Source organism: Pygocentrus nattereri, chromosome 17 (genome assembly GCF_015220715.1).
Source record: "Pygocentrus nattereri isolate fPygNat1 chromosome 17, fPygNat1.pri, whole genome shotgun sequence".
Classification (NCBI taxonomy): Eukaryota; Metazoa; Chordata; class Actinopteri; order Characiformes; family Serrasalmidae; genus Pygocentrus; species Pygocentrus nattereri.
Window position 1 is genome coordinate 5,355,548 of NC_051227.1, and position 23,495 is coordinate 5,379,042.

Here is a 23,495-nt window from a genome sequence, read left to right on the forward strand (position 1 = left end):
AAATTATATGACTGAAGTAATATGAATATGAACTGCATCAATTTCTGAATTATGAAAGATGTGCTAACAATACAGTAATCTCTTGGGACCAGATGTGATCTTGCCTGGGGATGACTTGTTATACTTTAGGTGCTAACCACTCTGAGTGCCAGCCCCCCAAATAAAACAAACTAACTAGCGAAGCACTATCATTAACTAACTGAACTGTTTTTGGCAACTTTTCAGCCGCGCTAACTTACATCCATGAGCTAATGACAGATTTGCTGTTTGCACCAGCGCCCCCTACTGTAAGCTCAGTGGTTCATTTTTTTATTTTCATAAATTTAGTTTTAGAAAATTAGAGCTGTCATATGTTGCAAAGTATTGTATATAATTGCAAAAAATGTATACCTGTGTGTTTTATGAATACTTGTGTTTTGAAAAGGAACAGATTTTTTCATGTATACAGTATTTATAACTGTGCTTGATTAAATAATTACTCAACTTTGCAGTGAATGAAAAGCGCACAGCAGGGAAGTTTAACATTAATATTTCAATTTACCTGTTCAGTAGTGCATACATAATAGGAGACTGGATTTTATGACTATTTTAAATTAATATTCTGGAAAAAAAAGTGGCTAGAGCAGAGCAGGGGTGAAATTAACTCCATTACCAGCTCATTCCTGTAGGACTTTAGATTTTGTGCTTTTTACCTTCGTGAAAGTGAAAGAACAGTCTGCATTTGTGATGCTGTAGTAGAACTGATGTGGTTGGTGTAGTGTAGTGGTTAACACCTTTGCCTTCTACGCTGTAGACTGGGGTTCAATCCCCACCTAGGTAAGCACCCTACACTATACCAATAAGAGTCCTTGGGCAAGACTCCTAACACCACCTTCGCCTAGCTGTGTAAAATGATCAAACTGTAAGTTGCTTTGGATAAGAGCAAATGCCGTAAATGTAAACAACAATTTAAAAATATTTGTGGTATAAATATGTATAACATTCATATACTATATATATAAACTTTTAACTTCAACTCCAGGCTTATTAGTCAGTTATAAATCTTAAAACTAACAACAAATTATCCAGTAACTGCTATGAATTCTTTTCTGAGCGCTATAAATGATTCAGTATCCACTATGAATTATTCAGTAACTATTATAAATTATTCATTATGCTCTTTGAATGACTCAGTATTCACTGTGAATTATTCAGTATCGAATATGAATTATTCAGCAACTACTCTGAATTTTTCAGTATCTTCCATGAATTCTTCAGTAACTACTATGAACTATTCATTATCCACTATGAATTATTCAGTAAATTCTATGAATTATGCAGTAACTATTATAGTCAATAACTACTGTGAATTATTCAGTATCTACTATTAATTATTCAGTATTTACTATGAATTATTCAGTATCTACCGTAAATTAGGAACACTGTGCTATACTAATAAGAGTCCTTGGGCAAGAATCCTCATGTCTACTTCTGTCGTGTGTGTGAAATTGTAAAAAAATAAAAATAAAACTTTGGGTAAGGGTGTCGTTAAACGCTGTAAGTGAGTGAGGAACTGAGGGGTGGACACACATGTAAGTTTTAATAGGTTAAAATGGTTTGCTTGTTTATTCTGCAGGTCTGATTCGTCTCCAGGAGCTGATCAAAGCTCCTTCTCGATACAACATTAAGATAAAGATCCGTCAGCTGCCGGTGGGGAGCAAAGACGCCCGGCCACTTCTCAAAGAGATGAAGAAAGGCAAAGAGTTCTGCGTGATCTTTGACTGCTCCTACCAGACGTCCGTAGAGGTGCTCAAACAGGTAACACGCACATGCACACACGCTTTGCTTCACACACCCACCCGACACTCACCAAATACTGGCCTTTTCAAACTTGTAAGTCCTTGTCACTGGTCAAGCATAACTTAAAACAATTCATCATACTTTATTAATTGAAAGAGTAAATATTCCACCTCTTCCTACCGCCACCCCCACCTATCACCCTCCCTGAAACACAAACATCAGGGCAAAAGTCAAAGACCCCTCCAGTCAAAGCGACCATTAACATCTTAAAATCCTATGCTTATTTCATATTAATCCCTTAACAATTCAGGTTTATTACATACTAAGGCTTATAAGTCGTTAACTACAGGGCCTTTAATGCAAACCAGTGGAGCTGTTCTTGGGTTATAGAAGTGTGTAATATTCAGTGGTGGACAGTAACTCAGTAAATGTAATTAGTTTCTGTACTTTAGTATTTTTTGGTGTATCTGTACTGAAGTTTCTCCGTTCTGTGTGACTTTTTCCTTTCACTCCACTACATTTCAGAGTCTAATATATGACTTTTTCCTCCTACATTTTGAGAAATCTGTGGTTCCTTTTGGTTTCTGTGTGTATAAAAACGTAACATGTCAAAACGAAAGAAGCGCAAAGCCAGAGCACCAATCAGGGCCCAGCGGTCACTTTGTTTAGAGCTGGTTTTGACCTGTTGGTCATACCGACCCAGTGCAGCACACGGTTCAACGTCAGCGCAGCAGCGTAAAACTTTGGGAGAGTCTGTTCAACCTAACTAACCTAACTAACCTAACCTGATGAACTAACCTAACTTTGTGTAAATAGAGCACAATATAGAAATATGTCCACATATGCAGTCGAGACTGACGCGGCTTTTTTCTGAATTTCTACAAACACCATTTCATTTTATAGTAAATTAGTCTGGGCTGGTTTATGTTTATGAACAGACGCCTACAGATCAACATAGTAAAGGAGCTCATCTGTGATCCTGAGTTTAAAGCCCGTTTTTATTCAACTTAAACTTGGAACTAAGTTGTAAATAAATCTGAAACTGAAACTTTGCTTGTGTGTAAAAAGTGATTTCAGAGCCACTCGGTTCTCCCTGATGGAAACTGTTTACCTTCAGTGTTTTGTGCTTCTGATCATTTTAATAGACGTCAGCGTCACTAATTAATGACGTTCTATTAAAAGACTGGTTTACCAAGAGAGACGCTGGAGGACTTTCACCTGAAATGAGTTCATGAAGCCAGTCTTGTTATAAAAATGATAACAGGACATCAGAGCCAGATTTACTCTTTTAGTACTTTTACTTTATACTTAAGTACATTTGAAGGCAAATACTTTAGTACTTTTACTTCAGGTCTAGAGTAAGGACTTCTACTTTTACTGGAGTAATATTTTACCTTGGGTGTCTCTACTTTAACTCAGGTACATGATTTGTGTACTTCGTCCACCTCTGGTAATAAAGGCTTATTATTCAGTAACTACTGTTCTTAGAATACAGAAGCGTGTAATAAAATCATGAAGGTTAAATGTTGTAATGAGACTGAGATTCTGAGATTTTCCCACTACATGTTGCAGTACAGGACAGTGCCGGGATAAAAACGTGCCTTGATACAGTTTCTTTATATTCAGGGCCGTGTTTGTCTGGATTTGTTCCAGATAATTCCATTTGTGTCCCTCTAGCAGTGCAGAGATGTCCAATCCTTTCCTTCACCAAGAGACAGCAGCCCTTAGCCTTTCAGCTAGCTATGCTAACACCCATCAGCTTAAAGTGTAGCTTGCTCTTCAGTTAACCTTTCAGCTAGAACACCTTTTAGCTAGAACACCTTTTAGCTAGAACACCCATCAGCTCAGAATGTAGCTTATTCTTCAGTTAGCCTTTCAGCTAGAACACCTTTTAGCTAGAACACCTTTTACCTAGAACACCCATCAGCTCAGAGTGTAGCTTATTCTTCAGTTAGCCTTTCAGCTAGAACACCTTTCAGCAAGAACACCCATCAGCTCAAAGTGTAGCGTGTTCTTCAGTTAGCCTTTCAGCTAGAACACCTTTCAGCTAGAACACCCATCAGCTCAAAGTATAGCTTGCTCTTCAGTTAGCCTTTCAGCTAGAACACATTTTAGCTAGAGCACACATCAGCTCAAAGTGTAGCTTGTTCTTCAGATAGCCTTTCAGCTAGAACACCTTTCAGCTAGAACACCCATCAGCTCAAAGTGTAGCGTGTTCTTCAGTTAGCCTTTCAGCTAGAACACCTTTTAGCTAGAACACCCATCAGCTTAAAGTGTAGCTTGTTCTTCAGTTAGCCTTTTAGCTAGAACACCTTTTAGCTAGACCACCCATCAGCTCAAGGTGTAGCTTGTTCTTCAGGTAACCTTTCAGCTAGAACACTCAAAATGATGATGTGATGTAAATGGTTCTATACATATTGTAGCAATGGGAGAACTCTTTTTGGTGCTACATAGAACCCTTTTCAGAAAGGTTCTACAGCACATTCTACATTAATGTGAAGAACCCTTTCTCGATACATTGATCTCTTTAATCATTCAAATGGTTCTTTGAGTGTTCATGGCTCTAGACAGAACCATTTTATTTACTAAAGAACCCTTACAGAACAATCTTTTGAGTGTATGGTGGATTTTCTTTTTTAAAAAAAGATTCTTCTTCAACGGTTTGGTTTGGAGTTCTTTACATGGTGGAATGTTCATGTTCCTGGTGAAATGGTTCTTCAGATTGGTGGAGAAGATGTGGTATGTGGTTCTGCATATAACCTTTTGGACTTTGCTTCAGTATTGCACTAAAAAGGGTCCTTGTGTTGTTACAAGCTGGACATCAAGCACAATAGGTTTCAAATTTTTGGATGTTGCCCAACGTGAAGCAGCGTGTCCAGTGTGTGATGGCCTTTAAGGTAGTACTAGCATCACATGCATAGTGGACTTTCATGGTTGAGAACGTGAATGTTTTCTCTCTCCACAGTTGCTGTTTATGGGCATGATGACCGAATATTACCATTTCTTCTTTACCACACTGGTGAGTCACACTGACCTCACACCACAGCACAGATACAGCCTTGTCCTGACGAAAACGCAGATGTGATCAACCGTATATGACCACTGATTAACAGCGTTTAATGTTTTAGACCTTGTGTTTGAGAAGAACCAATCAATCAGAAGACACAATTATAGACAGATGGATAGACCATCAGATATAGCTGTTGTCCAAGCTGTCACAGTCTGTAATTATCTCTGTGTTTCTCGCAGGATTTGTACTCTCTGGACCTGGAGCCGTATCGGTACAGCGGGGTGAATATGACGGGTTTCCGTCTGCTCAACATCGATAACCCTGAGGTGGCGTCTGTGCTGGAGAAGTGGTCCATGGAGCGAATGCAGGCTCCACAAAAACCCGAGAGTGGTCTGAGCGAGGGCATGATGACGGTCAGTGTATTGATAAGACATTTGGACTTGCTGAGGACTGTAACGTATTTCTGGCAATTGTCCTATCCAGGCTCCACCCACAAATATGCTGGTGCTAAGTGGTGAAACAACATAAGCATTGGCCTTATCGCCACCAGGTTGATCGTTGGTGGTGCTACAGTGAGTCGTGGCCAGGAGTCCAAGAGAGCACAATTGGCCTCTCCCTCTCTTGGTGGGTAGGACGGCTCTCCCTCTCCCCATTACTCAGCGCAGTACTAGCCAGCCTTCACCCTCCTAGCACTGGTGGTACTGTGTGACTGGGGGGGTCCTAACCAGAGGGTGGAATTGGATAGGACCAAATTGGCTAGTTATTTTTGCTAGCTGGCTATATTAGCTAATGGAAGCAACCCTGGTCCTGGAGATCTGCCTTCCTGCAGAGCGTAGTTCCAGCCAATTAACTTGTTCAGAAGCCCTTGATTGGCTGGATCAGAAGTGGTAGGTAAAGGGGGAGGGGCAGATGTGGTTGGTACTAAAGTCTATACAAAAGTAGATCTTCAGGAGGAGGGTTGGCGACCACTGGTGTATGGTCACTGAGGCAACTCTAGGCAGTACCTACTCAAGCTAAATAACTTTTAAAGCAACATTTATATGGATGTAAAAGGTCTTGCCTCAACACTTAAGTTGTGTAAAGGTAGTACATCTCAGCATTTTCATTATATCTGCATTTTTCCATAAATATGGGTTTATATTCTTCTTCTTATGTGGTCAGTGTGGTCAGTGGTCACTGTGGTCAGTTTCTCAGACCTTCATGTTCCATTTTGGAAATAGGATTCATTCTTAATATTGATGAACTTCTCAATGTTCTACACTTTTCTCAATCATTTTAGAACCTTCTACAGGTCTGTTCATCATTCTGGACACATCTAACATTGGTTTTATTTACAGCTTCCTACTGGTGCTAAAATCTGAAACCTGTGAAGTCATTCAAGACTAGAATATTTGAATTATTCATGCAACCAAATCAGTTTTACATTATTGACATTTATTCCAAACTTTTCAGCAGTGGTGTGTACCTAAGGCTAAAGCGTATCCCTGTTCATCTCGCTCCAGACGGAGGCGGCTCTGATGTATGATGCTGTTTACATGGTGGCGGCGGCGTCCCAGCGAGCGTCCCAGATCACCGTCAGCTCTCTGCAGTGCCACAGACACAAACCGTGGCGCTTCGGCTCGCGCTTCATCAGCATGGTCAAGGAGGTGAGCTTACCTGACCGGCTTCTACTTACCTGTGCTCTGTCCTATGTGACTTTATCCCCCTTACACCAAATGCAGATGATCAGCAAAGACGTTTAGAGTCTGCTTCATTAGGACGCTAATGGAGTTAACAAGTAATGGAAGTGAAAACCCACTAATCGCTTATACCCTGACTGATGCTGAGTGATGATTATAGAGCTACTGAAACATGGCATCGAATTTGTGTATTTAAGACTTTAATACAAGAATTCTTTAAAATCTTTTGAATTCTACAATAAATTGTAGAGTTGTAGTCTGTTAACTGTAGAATTACAAAGACCTTACTTATTCTTGGGCAAATGGCAGTCCATGTCCATGGGTTTTCCCCATCCAGTTCTTGGTCCATGTCAGTGGGCTCTTTCTGCTCCAGTTCTTGGCCCTTGTTCATGGGTTCTTCTTGGTCTATGTTTTATGCACTCTTTTTAGTCCAGTTCTTGGTCTATGTCCATGGACTCTTCTTGGTCTAGTTCTTGGTCCATGTCAGTGGGCTCTTACTGGTCCAGGTCTTGGGCCATGTCAGGGGGTCTTTTTGGCCCAGAATTTGGTCCAGGTCTTGGTCCATGTTCATGGGCTGTTCTTGGTCCATGTTCATGAGCCCCTCTTGGTCCAGTTCTTGGTCTATGTTCATGGGCTCTTCTTGGTCCAGTTCTTGGCCCAGTTCTTGGTCCATGATCATGAGCTCTTCTTGGTCCAGTTCTTGGCCCAGTTCTTGGTCCATGTTCATGGGCTCTTACTGGTCCAGGTCTTGATCCATTTTCATGGGCTCTTCTTGTTCCATGTTCATATGCTCTTCTTGGTTCAGTTTTTGGTCCATGTCCATGGACTCTTTTTGCTCCAGTTCTTGGTCCATGTTCATGGACTCTTACTGGTCCAGGTCTTGATCCATTTTCATGGGCTCTTCTTGTTCCATGTTCATATGCTCTTCTTGGTTCAGTTTTTGGTCCATGTCCATGGACTCTTTTTGCTCCAGTTCTTAGTCCATGTTCATGGACTCTTCTCGCTCCAGTTTTAAGCCCATGTTCGTAGGCTCTTCTTGGTCCAGTTCTTGGCCCATGTTCATGGGCTCTTCTTGGTCCAGTTCTTGATCCATGTTCATACATTCTTCTTGGTCCAGTTCTTGGTCCGTGTTCATGGGCTCTTCTTGGTCTAGTTCTTGGTCCATTTTCATGGGTTCTTCTTGGTTCAGGTCTTGGTTTATGTTCATGAGCTCTTCTTGATCCAGTTCATGGTCCATGTTCATGGGCTCTTCTTGGTCCAGTTCTTGGCCCATGTAAATGGGTTCTTCTTGGTCCAGTTCTTGGTCCAGTTTTTCTTCCCTGAGCTTTTTCTAGTCCAGTTTATAGTCCACATTCAAGGGCGGTTTCAGGTTTAGTTCTTGGTCCGTCTCTGTCTCTGGAACCTCCATTGCAATCACTCAATTATGACCACTTGTGGCAGAAGTGGAGGGGGGAAAGTGAGGAGTGGATTATTTAAACAGAATGCACACACCCTCGGCAAGTTAGCCTAGTGAGCTAATCAGCTAGCCATGCAAACGGTGCAATGTATGATATTTTTAATACATAATATAAGTGAGTACTTGCTTTGTCTGCCTACAAACTTGGAGTAGAACTGTGCTGGAGTACCTTTCTTTTTTCTTCTTTATAGCCGTGTAGCCTTGAGCATGTAAATGAGCCAGCTAGAGAGAAAAAGTGCAGAGAAAAGTTGCATCAGCAGTCGCGCATAATTGATAAAGCCCAGCGAATCAATGTCAACATTGGTGTTTGCTCCATCCCTCACCTCTACAAGATCTCATATAACACCCTTCACTCCAGCTAATAAAGTAATGGAATAGCTCTGAAGATGGCGCTGGGGATTTCCCTGGGGGGATGTGACGAGTCAATATGGATTGTAATATGGATATACACTCATCGGCCACTTTATTAGGTACATAGGTAGGTATGCTAGTAAAAGGTTGGACCCCCTTTTGCCTTCAGAACTGCCTTAATTCTTCGTGGCACACTTTCAACAAGGTGTTGGAAACGTTCCTGAGATTTTGGTTGGTTATTTGAGTTATTGTTGCCTTTCTATCATCTGGAACCAGTCTGCCCGTTCTCCTCTGACCTCTCACATCAACAAGGTGTTTTCGTCCACACAACTGACCGCTCACTGGATATTTTCTCTTTTTCGGATCGTTCTCCTTAAACCCTAGAGACGGTTGTGCGTGAAAATCCCAGTAGATCTGCAGTTTCTGAAATACTCAGACCAGCCCGTCTGGCACCAAAAACCACGCCACGTTCAAAGACACTTAAATCCCCTTTCTTCCCCGTTCTGATGCTCGGTCTGCACTTCAGCACGTTGTATTGACCACCTCTACATGCCTAAATGCATTGATTTGTGATTGGCTGATTAACTATTTGTGTTAACAAGCAATTGAATAGGTGTACCTTATAAAGTGGCCGGTGAGTGTACATTAACCCCCCTACTGCAAACACTATGAAAGCAATGAAAATGAAATATTCATTTCACTTTTCTTGCACAAAATGATTTTTGATTTATTTTTTTGACCTGATTATGAAATTCAATACATAAAAAAAGAAATGCATGCTAGGGCCCTTTGGAAGTATGTTGCCTTGAGGCAACATTGTGCGAATGTAATAAGAAATAATATACAGCTGTGTTCCCTGAAGTGGTGAGGCCTGGCTTGTGACTGGCTAAATGTCGCACAGTGTTGCTTCTAGGCAACAAACATAATTCTGCAAATTCTCATAGCAACAAAAATTGATAATGAATGTTAGAAAAGAGGTTTAAATGTATCCATTAAGACATAGTATGACTAAGCACATGCTTTTTATTGACTTGCTCCAGCGCTTTCCTTTATTGTTAACCCTTTCATTGTCTTTAAATATGGATGTTATTGTAAAATGAGGAAAATGAGTTTGTTGCCCAAAGGCAACATTGTGCAGTAGAGGGTTAAAGTGTTGATTTTGGTGACTTTGAAGACAATGAATTTGAAATGAACTTCTGAGTGAATGGTTTGTTTTGAAACTTTAAAAATGTTCACATACTACTCCAAACTCTTAAATCAAAGGCTGGGAAAATCTGGGCCATTACATGAGCCCTTAAATAGTATGATTCTGTTGAAACATCTTCTGTAAGGATGTTAGCTAGTCGTTTCTAGCTAACAGATGGAGGATGATTGAACACACCACTGCTCTTGTATAGTGTGTGTGTGTGTGTGTGTGTGTGTGTGTGTGTGTGTGTGTGTGTGTGTGGGAAGAGGGGATTGAGTGGGATTTGTTTTGCAGTAATAATGAGAAGACTAAATCTCCACAGAGGACCACTCCAGTTTTCCCAGCTTGCTGTGCAAGAAGTCAGTCAGTCGAGTTTTCCCAGAATGCTGCGCAGGCAGTCAGTGCATTGACTTTCCCGGAATATCATGCAGGGTTTCACTCTCAGTTTGCTGAATTCCTTGCAAGCAGACAGCATGCAATATTTAGCCCAGTTAGCTGATATGTGATCATGGTAGAGATTAATCGTTATTAGATGGTTTAGTGAATCATGACTAGATGGTTTAGGGGAATCATTATTGGATGGTTCAGTGAGTCATGTTTAAATGGTAGAGTGAATCTTGATTAGATGCTGAAGTGAATCTGTTTTAGATGGTTGAGTGAATCTTCCTTAGGTAGTGAACTAAATCAGTTTTAGACAGTTGAGTGAATCTTGGTTAGAAACTGGAGTGAATCAGTTTTAGATGGTTGAGTGAATCATGTTTAGATGCTGGAATGAATCAGTTTTAGATGGTTGAGTGAATCTTGGTTAGATACTGGAGTGAATCAGTTTTATATGGTTGTATGAATCTAGGTTAGATGCCAGAGTGAATCAGTTTTAGGCAGTTGAGTGAATCTTGGTTAGAAGCTGAAGTAAATCAGTTTTAGATGGTTGAGTGAATCTTGGTTAGATGCTGAAGTAAATCCATTTGAGATGGTTGAGTGAATCTTGGTTAGATGCTGGAGTGAATCAGTTTTAGACAGTTGGGTCAATCAGTTCTAGATGTTTCAGTTCTAGATGGTGAATCAGTTTGTGAATTGATTTAGTGAATTGGTTTGATGCTGGAGTGAATCCGTTTTTGAGGGTTTAGTGAATCTTGCTTAGGTGCTGGACTGAATCAGTTTTAGACGGTTGAGTGAATCTTATTTAGATGCTGGAGTGAATCAGTTATAGATAGTTCAGTTCTAGATGGTGAATCGGTTTGTGAACTGAGTTAGTGAATTGGTTCAATGCTGGAGCAAATCAGTTTCGAGAGTTTGGTGAATCCTGCTTAGATGCTGAAGCAAATCAGTTTTAGACAGTAAGCAATTCTTGATTATTTCCTGGAGTGAACACTGGATTGGTGGCAGCAGTATGACTATAATCACACTCTCTACAGACTCGCTGTGATTGCTGTTCTTAATGTTCCGTGGTTTATTTTGGGATTAAAATGGATTTTAAGAGTTAATTCTGTAGAAAAGATATAAGGTTTGTTTTCTAGAAGGGAAAATAGAAGCGTTTCTTAGAGTTTTCTTGGTCGTTCTGTGTAAGCAGTGATGCAGACAGCTGAGAGATCGAAAACGATGCACCGAATCATTATTTGTTGGCTCATTGTCTTACAGGCACTTTAACTCTTACCATTTGGCTTATAAATGATGCTACACATGCATTGTGCCTTTATTTATTGGATGTATGTGCCTGTTTAATGGGCCTCTTTGAGAACAGATCTGATCCATAACTCTGGGTATGCCTGATTTGCCTGAATGAGAAGCATCAGAGAGAATGACTGATCACAAAGTGATTCATTGAATTCATTTGATTCAAATGTGTCTGTCTGATGTTATATATTTTATTCATGTGGGTTTACGTGGGTTTGTCGATTTCATCACCAATGTGCTTGTATTTATTTTTACATAAACCTGTAATGAGAACTAGAGATCATTTCCTCCCCGTTTCTGTGGTCAGGCTCAGTGGAACGGACTGACTGGACAAATAATCTTAAACAAGACAGATGGTTTGAGGAAGGATTTCGACCTGGATGTTGTCAGTCTGAAAGAGGACGGCATGGAAAAGGTGAGTGATGATCACATTACTACAGTGAGGACTGCATTATTACAGTCATGACCATATTATTACAGTGATGATCACATAGTGATCACATTATTGCAGTGATGATCACATTCTTATAATGATGACTGCATAATTGCAGCGATGATCACATTATTACAGTTTGATGATTGCATTATTACAGTGTTCATCACATAGTATAGTGATCACATTATTATAGCGGTGATCGCATTATTGCAGTGATGTTCATATTATTATACAGGTGATCACACTATTGCAGTGATGATCACATTATTGCAGTGATGATCACACTATTACAGTGATGACCATGTTTTTACATTGATGATCACACATTGATCACATTATCACAATAATGATCACATTATGTTGAGGATTGTATTATTACAGTGATGACCATATTGTTTCAGTGATCACAGTGATCACATTATTGCAGTGATGATCACATTATTATAGTGTGATGATGCCATTATTACAGTGTTCATCACATTATCATAGTGATAAGCACATAGTATAGTGATGATCACATTATTGCAGTGATGATCACATTATTACAGCGCTGATCACGTTATTGCAGTGATGATCACATTATTGTAGTGATGACCACATTATTACAGTGATGACCACATTATTACAGTGATGATCAAATTATTACAGTGATCATTAAGTGTCATTAAGTGACATTAAGTGACATTAAGTGACATTAAGTATCATTAGTAATGGCCACATTATTGCAGTGAGGATCACATTGTTATAGTGATGATCACATTATTGCAGTGATGACCACATTATTACAGTGATGATCAAATTATTACAGTGATCATTAAGTGTCATTAAGTGATGATCATGTTACCACAGTAACAGTCACATTATTACAAGGATAATCCCATTGTTGCAGCAAAGATCACATGTACAGTGATGATCACATATATTATTACATCACATTATTACAGTGATAATTGTTGTTACAATGATAAAGTCGTTATTACAGTGAAGACCACATTATTAGTGATGGTCACATTATTAGTGATGACCTCATTATGGCAGTGATGATTACTTTATTACAGTGATGCCCACATTATTACAGTGCTGATCACATCTTTAGAGATGACCACATTATTACAGTGATAATTATTTTATTACAGTGGGTATTTCATCAGTATGACAATTATGTTAATATTACAGTGATCACATTATTACAGTGATGACCACATTATTACAGTGATGATCCTAATATTACAGTGTAGACCACATTATTACAGTGATGTCCACATTATTACAGCGATGATCCTAATATTACAGTGTAGACCACTTTATTACAGTGATGTCCACATTATTACAGCGATGATCCTAATATTACAGTGTAGACCACATTATTACAGTGATGTCCACATTATTACAGTGCTGATCACATCTGTAGAGATGACCACATTATTCCAGTCATGACCACATTATTACAGTGAAGATCACATTCTTAAAGTGATGGTTACAATATTACAGTGTTGACCACATTATTACAGTGATGGTTACAATATTAGTGTTGACCACATTATTATAGTGATTACCCTGTTATTACTGTGATGATCACATCTTTTGAGATGTCTAGATTATGATGATCAAATGATTACAGTAATGATCACATTATTAAAGAGAAGATTGTCATAACAATAATGAAGTCATTATTACAGTGTTGATCACAACATTACATTGATGATTACAGATGCCTTAGTAATAGTAAGTGAATCTCTCTTTAGATTTCATTGATCATCAGTCCTGTTCAGGACTCTGCAGCTTCACTCATAAATGCAAATGTTATTTTCTGTTGTTATTGTTTGTTTCTCTTTCACTCGCTTCACAAGACCGATGCTGGGCGCTTTAATAAAGTTTGGAAGAAGGTTTGTTTGGTGTCTGAACCAATTTCTCCTTGTGATGGCTTCCTTTCCTCCCATGCAGCCCTTTATCTGCCCTTTAGTTTTTAGTCTCCAAATCTGCCACTCTCTGTTGATGTTGGTGCAATTCTGAGTCAGCAGAAGTAGCAGAGAGTTTACTGCTGTTAGCAGTGGCGGTACAGCGTGACCATGAAAATGAAAAAGGGTGTATTGTAACCATGGAAATGGGTGCATCGAACTATTGAAATAGATGTAGAATATCAATTGAGATGGGTGTACATCAGTTTTGCATGACCATAGAGATTGATGTAGTGTAACCATGGAAACCATGGTGTAATGTGACCATAGAGATTGATGTGGTATAACCATGGAAATGGGTGTAGCTTGAGCGTTGAGATTAATGGAGTGTAACCATGGAAATTGGTGTAGCATGACTATGGTGATGGGTGTAGTGTTACCATGGAAATGGGTGTAGCATGACCATGGTAATGGGTGTAGTGTAACCATAGAAACGGGTGTAGTATAACCATGGCACCAGGTGTAGCATGACCACAGAGATTAATGTAGTATAACCACTGAAAAAGGTTGTAGCATGACCATAGTGATGAGTGTAGTGTAACCACGGAAACAGGTAGGGACAGGTTGTAGTGACTGTTGAGATTAATGAAGTGTAACCATGGAAATTGTTGTAGCATGACGATGGTGATTGGTGTATTGTAACCGTGGAAACAAATGTAGTGTGACCAAAGAGATTAATTTAGTGTAACCATAGAAATGGATGTAGCATGACCATAGCGATTAATGTAGTGTATGACCACGGAAAGGAATGTAGTGTAACCATGAAAACCAGTGTGGTGGAAATGGGTGAAGCAAGATCATAGAAATGGAAATGGGTGTAGTGTTACCATGGAAATAGGAGTAGCATAACCATAGAGATGGGTGTATACCAACCTGGAAATCAGTTTTGCACGACCATAAAAATGGATTTATTGTGACCACATGCAGTGCAGAAATGCAGTGCAATTGGTGTAGCAAAACCATGGAAATGGGTGTAGCATGACCATAGAGATTAATCTAGTGTAACCATGGAAATGGTGCAGCACAAGTGTGAGCATAGAGATGGATGTAGTGTTACCATGGAAATGGGCATTGCTTGACCATGAAGATTAAAGTAGCATAACCTTGGAAACGGGTGTAGTGTGACCATGAAGATAAATGTAGTGTAACCATGGAAATGGGTGTAGCATGACCATAGAGATGAATCTCGTGTAATCATGGAAATGGGTGTAGAGTGGCCATAGAGATGAAACTAGTTTAACCATGGAAATGGTGTAGCACAACCATAGGGATTAATGTAGTATAACATGGAAATGGGTGTAATGTGACCACATAAAGAGTAATGTAGCATAACCATGGAAACAGGTGTAGCCAGAAAAAGCTCCCAGAAGAAACCACACCTATGTATATAGCTGAGTATTTGAATCTAGCTGTGTTTATATTAATATAGCTCTCCCACCGCAGCCAAACTAAGCGTAAGCAGTTTCTTCATGGGGCCGTCCTGCGGTCATTAAATGGTCAGTCATTCTGTCTTTATTCTCAGACGCTCATATAAAACGGTTTATGAAGCAGTCGGGTTACTTACACAGCAGAGGCTGCTTACGGCAGCAGTCAGGACAGCTGCATACGGATACAATACGGTACCATCATCACACTGATACACACGGCAAGAACCACAGTGAAACCATGACGGGGTTCGGAATCGACCTGCATGACTGTCGTTTGCTGAATCAGTGTAAATCCCACAGAAACCATCTGTCACAATCCAATAATAATGGCTGGTTAGAGGCTCATTTGCATATTGTAGCAATGGTTTGCAATGTCAATTAAAAGACGATTTATTGTGCAGGCCTCTGTCCGTTTCCCTTTCTCTCTCTATCTCTCTTTCTTTTGCTCTCTCTTTCTTTTCTCTCTCCCCTTCTCTCTCTGTCTCGTTTGTGCACATGCTCCCTATTCTCTCTTTCCTCCCCTCTCTCTGTATGGTCCCTCTTTGTCCATCTCACTTTTCTTTCTTTATTTCTCTCTTTCTCTGTCTCTCTCCTTTCACTCTCTTTCTCTGTCTCTCTTTCTCTCTCCTTTCTTTTTCTGTCTCTCTCTCCTTTCTCTCTTTATTTGTCTCTCTCCTTTCTCTTTCTCTCTCTCCTTTCTTTCTGTCTCTCCTTTCTCTCTTTCTTTGTCTCACTCCTTTCTTTCTCAGTCTCTCTCTCCTTTATCTTTCTCTCTCCTTTCTCTGTCTCTCTCTCTCCTTTCTCTCTTTGTTTGTCTCTGTCCTTTCTGTCAGTCTCTCAGTTCGCTCATCAACAAATATCGTCTCTCGCTATTGCTGTCTGTCTCTTTTTTCCTTTCATTCTTTCTTTCTTTCTTTCTCTCATTTTTCTGTCTTTCTGTCTCTTTCTCTCTTTCCACTGACTATCTCTCTCCGTGTCTCTCTGTCTGTCTATCTCTCCTTTCTCTCTTTCTCCCCTTCTGTCTCTCTTTGTCTCTGTCTCTTTGTCTTTTGCACTTTCTATCTCTTTCTGTCTCTTTCTCTCTCTCTCTCACTCTCTCTCTCTCTCTTTCTCCCCCCCCCCCTCTCTGGGACAGATGCTGCGTCATGGATGAAGGTGTAACTGATGTTATTCAGCAGTTTGATCTCATCACACAGGAGAGTTATGCTAATGACTTTCTGCATGGAGAAATCTGATTGGCTGAGACTACTCCAGTGGAGCTGTGATAAATGTACTTAAAGGTGTTTAACTCGGTTAGAGAGGGCAGCTCAAACACCAGACATACACCTTTCCCCTCTCTTTCATTCGTTTACTCTTGGTCATCCTCTCCTGTAACCCTCTACCTGTTTCATTGTTTTTAACTCTTAAAAGTTTGACCATATATTCAATTTACATTACATAACCATTAAAAAATAATTACTAGAGATGACGCAATACCACTTTTCCCCATAGCAGCATTGATCTTGAAACCTTGAGTACTGGTCGATAACAACATTGAGCATCAGCCGATTCTGATATTGAAACCTTGATTATCAGCTGATACCGATATTAAAACCTTGAGTATTAGCCAATTCTAATACTGACATGAAAAGTTTGAGTATCAGCCGATACCAATATTGAAACCTTGAGTACTGGGTGATACCAATACTGAAACCTTGAGTATTGGCCGATACTAATACCGATATTGAAACCTTGAGCATCAGCTGATACTGATATTAAAACCTTGAGCATCAGCTGATATTGATATTAAAACCTTGAGCATCAGCTGATATTGAAATTGAAACCTTGAGTATTGGATGATACTGATATTGAAACCTTGAGCATCAGCTGATACTGATATTAAAACCTTGAGCATCAGCTGATACTGATATTAAAACCTTGAGCATCAGCTGATACCGATATTAAAACCTTGAGCATCAGCTGATACTGATATTAAAACCTTGAGCATCAGCTGATATTGATATTAAAACCTTGAGCATCAGCTGATATTGAAATTGAAACCTTGAGTATTGGATGATACTGATATTGAAACCTTGAGCATCAGCTGATACTGATATTAAAACCTTGAGCATCAGCTGATACTGATATTAAAACCTTGAGCATCAGCTGATACCGATATTAAAACCTTGAGCATCAGCTGATACTGATATTAAAACCTTGAGCATCAGCTGATATTGATATTAAAACCTTGAGCATCAGCTGATACTGATATTGAAACCTTGAGCATCAGCTGATACTGATATTGAAACCTTGAGCATCAGCTGATACTGATATTAAAACCTTGAGCATCAGCTGGTATTGATATTAAAACCTTGAGCATCAGCTGATACTGATATTGAAACCTTGAGCATCAGCTGATACTGATATTGAAACCTTGAGCATCAGCTGATACTGATATTAAAACCTTGAGCATCAGCTGATACTGATATTAAAACCTTGAGCATCAGCAGATACTGATATTGAAACCTTGAGCATCAGCTGATACTGATATTAAAACCTTGAGCATCAGCTGATACTGATATTAAAACCTTGAGCATCAGCTGATACTGATATTAAAACCTTGAGCATCAGCCAATACCGATAATGATACCTTGAGTATTGGATGATACCGATATTGAAACTTTGAGTACTGGTACTGGCTGATACTAATATTAAAACTTTGAGCATCAGTCGATATTGAGAACTTCAGTACTGACTGATATAAAAACGTTGAATACTGACTGATACCGATATTGAAACATTGAGAATTGGCCGATACTGATACCGGTCTTAAAACCAGTATTGAAACGTTGAGTATTGGCTGATAATAATATCAAAATGTTTTTGGGTCAGTTTAACACTATTCTTGATGATTGTGCTTTATTTTAGATTGGGGTGTGGAACTCAAATTTAGGGCTTAACTTGACAGACAGTGTTCGAGACAAGTCGACTAATGTTACAGACTCCATGGCCAACCGGACCCTAATCGTCACCACCATTCTGGTAAAGAATACTTTGTAATGCAATACAACTTTAGAAAAGCTATTTTATATTGTGGCATCAACTTTCTTTAATGTGATTTTTTGTTAGGAAAACCCATATGTGATGTATAAGAAGTCAGATAAGCCGCTTTATGGGAACGACCGGTTCGAGGGCTACTGTCTGGACCTTCTGAAGGAGCTCTCCAACATCCTGGGCTTTTCCTATGAGGTCAAACTGGTGTCAGATGGCAAGTATGGTGCGCAGAATGATAAAGGCGAGTGGAACGGGATGGTCCGTGAGCTCATAGATCACGTAAGTCAAAACAACATGTTCCATTTTTGACAAGTCCTCATATTAGCCTAATACAACAATAGAACAGACTCAGTTTAGATCACAATACCTAAAATTAGAGACAGGTATTATAGCAACTGTGAAAGAACACATTTGTGGGCAGAGCATGGACATGACACCTCAGCACTCAGGTCACATTAGTTCTGTTATTATAAGGGCCTAATTAATGCTGGAATAATGGTGACTAATAAAGGTCAGGTCATAAAGGGGTTTGGTATGACCCTTTAGGCATTTAAACTGAAATAATCAGATATTCCGGTGTGTTTGCTGCAGGTGGCGGATTTGGCCGTGGCTCCCCTCACCATCACCTATGTCAGGGAGAAGGTCATTGACTTCTCCAAGCCCTTCATGACTCTGGGCATCTCCATTCTGTACCACAAACCCAACGGCACCAACCCGGGCGTCTTCTCCTTCCTCAACCCGCTCTCACCTGACATCTGGATGTACGTCCTGCTCGCCTGCCTCGGAGTCAGCTGTGTCCTCTTCGTCATCGCCAGGTAACAAGAACTTTAGGTGTAGCCACTTCACACAGACTCCCTAGTGGTGAGTCTTTAATTTATCAAGCCACATGCTCATCTGACTGAAGTCTAAATCATTTTATAGTCTCAAGTTGGTTTGTTTTTTCAGCTTTCTTATATCATTTGTGTCCAGCCTGGCAAGAACTACACTAAAAGAATGTGGACACCTCTCCTAAGTTTAGGTGTCTCAGCCACACCCATTGCTAACAGGTGTATAAAATCAAGTACATGGCCATGCAATCTTTGTAGACAAACACTGGCAGTAGAGCGTCGTATTGAAGAGGTTAGTGACTTTAAACATGGTACTGTCACCTTTGCTACAAATCAGTACGGACATTTATGCCCTGCTAGGTCTGCCCCAGACAACTATAAGTGCTATTTTTGTCACATGGAAGTGTCTAGGAGCAAGAACAGCTCAGCCATGAAGGGGTAGACCATGCATGCTTACCTGACTGAAGTCACCTGATTTCAACAAATCTCCTGATGTCTTCCTGTGCATGTTTTCTTTGTTCAAAATAGTAGTTGATACACAAATGATACACAAATCTGGTACCTGATACCTAGTACCGGGTACTGTATTTGGTACCACCTTTGGCAAGGTTCCTAGTTTGCTAAGCTGATGCCAAAAGGCTACAAACTACTGATCGGTCTGAGAGAATCGTTAAAAACATATGCTAATGTTGCTTCTAGGTTAGGGTGGCCTCTTTCATCGCCTTGTCAACCAGAATCGTCTTGTAGTCTGAACTCTGATGTAGTTTTTACCAAACTTTCCTGTTTTTTTCAGCAGGCTTTTGTCTTGCTGCCATCAGCCTCTTGTGAGCACAATTTATGTCTTTCACCTCTCAGTAGTTTCATTTTTTGCATTGCTATGACGACCAGCTACATTGAGGGGGCGCTATATCTGCAGGGATAAGCCAAGTAGCTGGTACCAAAAGCAGGTGGAGTCGGGTCAAGTTGAGTTGTACCATGCGGTGAAAAAGCAGATTAAGAGGCCTTTGGCTAGACTCCTAACGCTACAGTCACCCACCTCTATAACATGATTAAACTGTAAGCCTAGATTTCCACTAGAGTCGTGCTCTTGAAATAATTCTGAAATCGATTGGTGAGGAATCAAAGGCAGGAGCTCTTTGATCTCTAGCTGGAATCTGAACAGTCTTCGTCTCACTCTTATGCTCTGATTGGCTGTATTCCAGTCTTAAATGTATGCAGGATCACCATTAAAAGGTTCTTGGCTCTGCGCCTGGTGATTTGGCAATCACATAGCAGTTCTTATCCAGCGCTAATGGCTCAAACAGACTCAGCTGGGTGTGAGATTTGTGACTTTCCTTTGATCTATCTGTGCTTTTCAACAGTGTTAAAAGTCTTTGCTATTGGCAAACACGAGAACAGAAGAGACCAGTGTCCAAAACGTGATTGGTGGCTATTTTTTGGGCTAAATTTAGTCTGTTAATCAGAGTGAATGGAGTCATTTCAGATTTCCAGTCCTTCTGATGGTGTAAAGATTTTGCCTTCTATGTTATTGTGGCACATTGTTGTGTCTTCCGTACAATTTGTAGATTTCTACAGTTTCTTACATGAACATTTACAGAGTTTAACCATCACTGACCCTAACTTTGTACAACTATCCCAAACTATTCATTGCTATCATCTGATGATACGATACTAAAGTGAACTCAATGATGGAATAAATTAAATAAAAGTCAGGCTAGAAAAACTAGCATAGACTAGCACAGCTGGCCACCAACAAAACTGGCATATGTTGTCTTGTGGATGCTCATGCTGGGTAACTAGCTAAACCAGCTCTAGCGCTAATGTGTGGAAAAAGGCGTTTCCTCATTAGCAACAGTGTACCTGCTGGCTCATTAGCTTTTCTGACGTAGCCTCTGTGAGTGGTCTATCCTGTAAACCCACTCATTTCTAAACGTTTTCAAATGTATTCATCTGTGTTTTGAAAAATCTTTGCTTATTTTAGCCTCCTAACATGAGTGCTAACACGTAAAAGCTAAGTGTGCAGCCCTATGCTAACTTCAAACTTCTTTTTGATAAAATAATTTCCATTCAGTGACTCTTATAGACACTCAAATATCAAGATTTGGCTAATGCACAAGCCTAATAAGTATTTATTGCCAAAATCATTAGCAATTACCATTAAAAACTGTTAATTTGCTTACTTTTATCAAGAAATCTAAGATGTGCCTTCACTTACTGCTTCTCAGCCCATTTTTAAGCCCATATTTGTTGTAAACTTGGGCAACAGTAGCCAAGCAAGTAATCTTTTGTAGTCTTGCTTTGGGTTTTAATATTGCAGTTATGTGAAATTAGCATCATTAATACTGGGCATTACTCTCAGGAAAGTCAACATGTCATTAGGGCACAATGTACGACTGAAAGGATGAATAAATGCAGAGTTTAATGATGTTCATCCATCCATCCATCCATCCATCCATCCATCCATCCATCCATCCACTATCTTCCACTTCTCCGAGGTTCAGGTCGCGGGGACAGCATCCTAAGCAATGAGGCCCAGACCTCCCTTTCCCCAGCCACTTCCACTAGCTCCCTGGAGGGGGATTCCAAGGTGCTCCCAGGCCAGCTGAGCAATATAGTCACGCCAGCGTGCGTGTCCTGGGTCTTCCCCGGGGTCTCCTCCCGGCGGACTTGCCTGTGACACCTCCCAAGGGAGGTGTCCAGGAGGCATCCTAACCAGATGCCCGAACCACCTCAGCTGGCTCCTCTCAACGTGGAGAAGCAGCGGCTCTACTCCGAGTCCCTCCCGGATGACCGAACTTCTCACCCTATCTCTAAGGGAGAGTCCAGACACCCTGCGGAGGAAACTCATTTCAGCCGCTTGTATTCGCGATCTTATTCTTTCGGTCATTACCCAAAGCTCATGATCATAGGTGAGGGTGGGAACGTAGATCGACCAGTAAATCGAGAGCCTTGCCTTATGGCTCAGCTCTTTCTTTACCACAACAGACCGGTAAAGAGCCCGCATCACTGCTGACCCAGCACCAATCCGCCTGTCAATCTCCCGCTCCCTTTTGCCATCACTCGTGAACATTAATGATGTTTAATGCTAATATAATGATATTCAGGTAGGTGTTTGTATGTTTGTGTACAGATTTACTCCTTATGAATGGTACAACCCGCATCCCTGCAATCCCGACTCTGATGTGGTGGAGAACAACTTCACTCTGATCAACAGTATCTGGTTCGGCGTTGGAGCCCTCATGCAGCAAGGTATGACCTTAACGTAGGTCTATCTAAAGCAGGGTGGCACAGGTTTTTGTGCTGGTGGTCCAAGGTGTAATCTTTATGGTGGGCCGAGGGCCAAGAAGACAAAACAGCTGGCAAGTGACTGGTTAATATTATGTTTCTGCACATTACCAGTATAAAAGATATTTATATATATATAAAGGGTATTCCTTAAACACTCCAGGGGCTTTTTTACATACAAGAATGTTGTGTCTTGCCTTTATATTCTCTGTTAGCAAAATGTGTCTGGCTCACTTGTGGGCCACATCCACTGGTTTGTTCTGGCCCAGTATACGGCTGGGTCCTCTGGCTCACATACTATAAAGTAAGTAGAACTAAAGGATATGGCCCAAATCTGGTCCTAGTCTGGCCCAACTACATTGTTGGTTCACAATATTCACGCAAGAATTGTCCCACAAATGTAGACACGGGTCAAAACAGTATGAAGCTGTCCATGATCTGACCCTATTCTGGCCCACATGCCTAACATCTACCCAGTAGTCAACCAACCCTCACATAAGGAAGCCAGAATTGGCCCAAAACTGTCGGCTCCCTCTTGTTGTTGTACCACCGCCTGTTACAACGGTATAAAGGAAGAGACGGTCAATGGCTGAAATATGGATAGAAACACTTGTAAAACTAAACGTGGTGTCTGTTTACGGCAAAAGTTCCACCCTTTAAGGAAAAGAACCAATCAGCAAACTGGTTAAGCTGCGAACAACCCAAAAAAAAACACGTTTTTGAGCATTATTGAGCCAAACGCTAGAAACTATTCATGAGGTTCTTGTCAGATTTTACCAGTGAGTTCAAATCTGTTTTTAAATGGTAACTTGACCTTCAGTTTCAAGTATTTTGGTCCCTCCCTATTCAATAAGACAGCAATCTGATCTTTTATAACTGGAAATAACTGCCAGGCAGCGTTGCAAAGATGGCCGCTACATGAACAGACTTTCCTAAAAGGACTTTTATTATGCTCTATTAACTTGTAACTGCTAGCTACTTACAGTCATATTCAAACGTTTGAGCACCCCTGGTTAAAAATACATGTTTTGTTGATTTTGTTGAAGTGAAAATAAGTTAACACATCCTCTGCAGTGAACAGACGTAAATATGATTCACAAATTTTAACATACTGGGAACAAAACCATATTATACCATAACCATACGACAAAATATGTCATTTGACTAGGGGTGCCCAAACTTTTGTATGGGATCGTATGTCAAGTCAAGAGGCTTTTATTGTCATTCCATCTGTGTACAAGTACACAGTGGAGTGAAATTACGTTCCTCCAGGAACATCACGGTGCAACAAGGAACAAAAACTACAAAGTGCAAATGTGCAGACATCGTGTACAAACAAAAAGTTAAGCTAGAAACAATAAATACGAGAAATTAAACAGACATCAGACACAGTA

The 23,495-nt window shown here is 40.3% G+C and overlaps 1 protein-coding gene across 3 annotated transcripts in view; it reads left to right on the forward strand.

The window, feature by feature from the left end:
• Positions 1–23,495, forward strand: part of grik1b (glutamate receptor, ionotropic, kainate 1b) — a 59,627-nt gene that overhangs the window by 30,492 nt on the left and 5,640 nt on the right. For 2 of the 3 annotated variants that reach the window (XM_017681507.2, XM_037546852.1), the window contains exons 4-13: positions 1,616–1,797; positions 4,745–4,798; positions 5,029–5,202; positions 6,292–6,435; positions 11,443–11,550; positions 13,422–13,457; positions 17,864–17,977; positions 18,065–18,268; positions 18,581–18,804; positions 21,947–22,065. In XM_017681507.2, coding sequence (XP_017536996.2) covers positions 1,616–1,797; positions 4,745–4,798; positions 5,029–5,202; positions 6,292–6,435; positions 11,443–11,550; positions 13,422–13,457; positions 17,864–17,977; positions 18,065–18,268; positions 18,581–18,804; positions 21,947–22,065 — 1,359 coding nt within the window. The remainder of the gene's footprint in view (positions 1–1,615; positions 1,798–4,744; positions 4,799–5,028; positions 5,203–6,291; positions 6,436–11,442; positions 11,551–13,421; positions 13,458–17,863; positions 17,978–18,064; positions 18,269–18,580; positions 18,805–21,946; positions 22,066–23,495) is intronic. The other variant, XM_017681508.2, reaches the window with a different exon arrangement.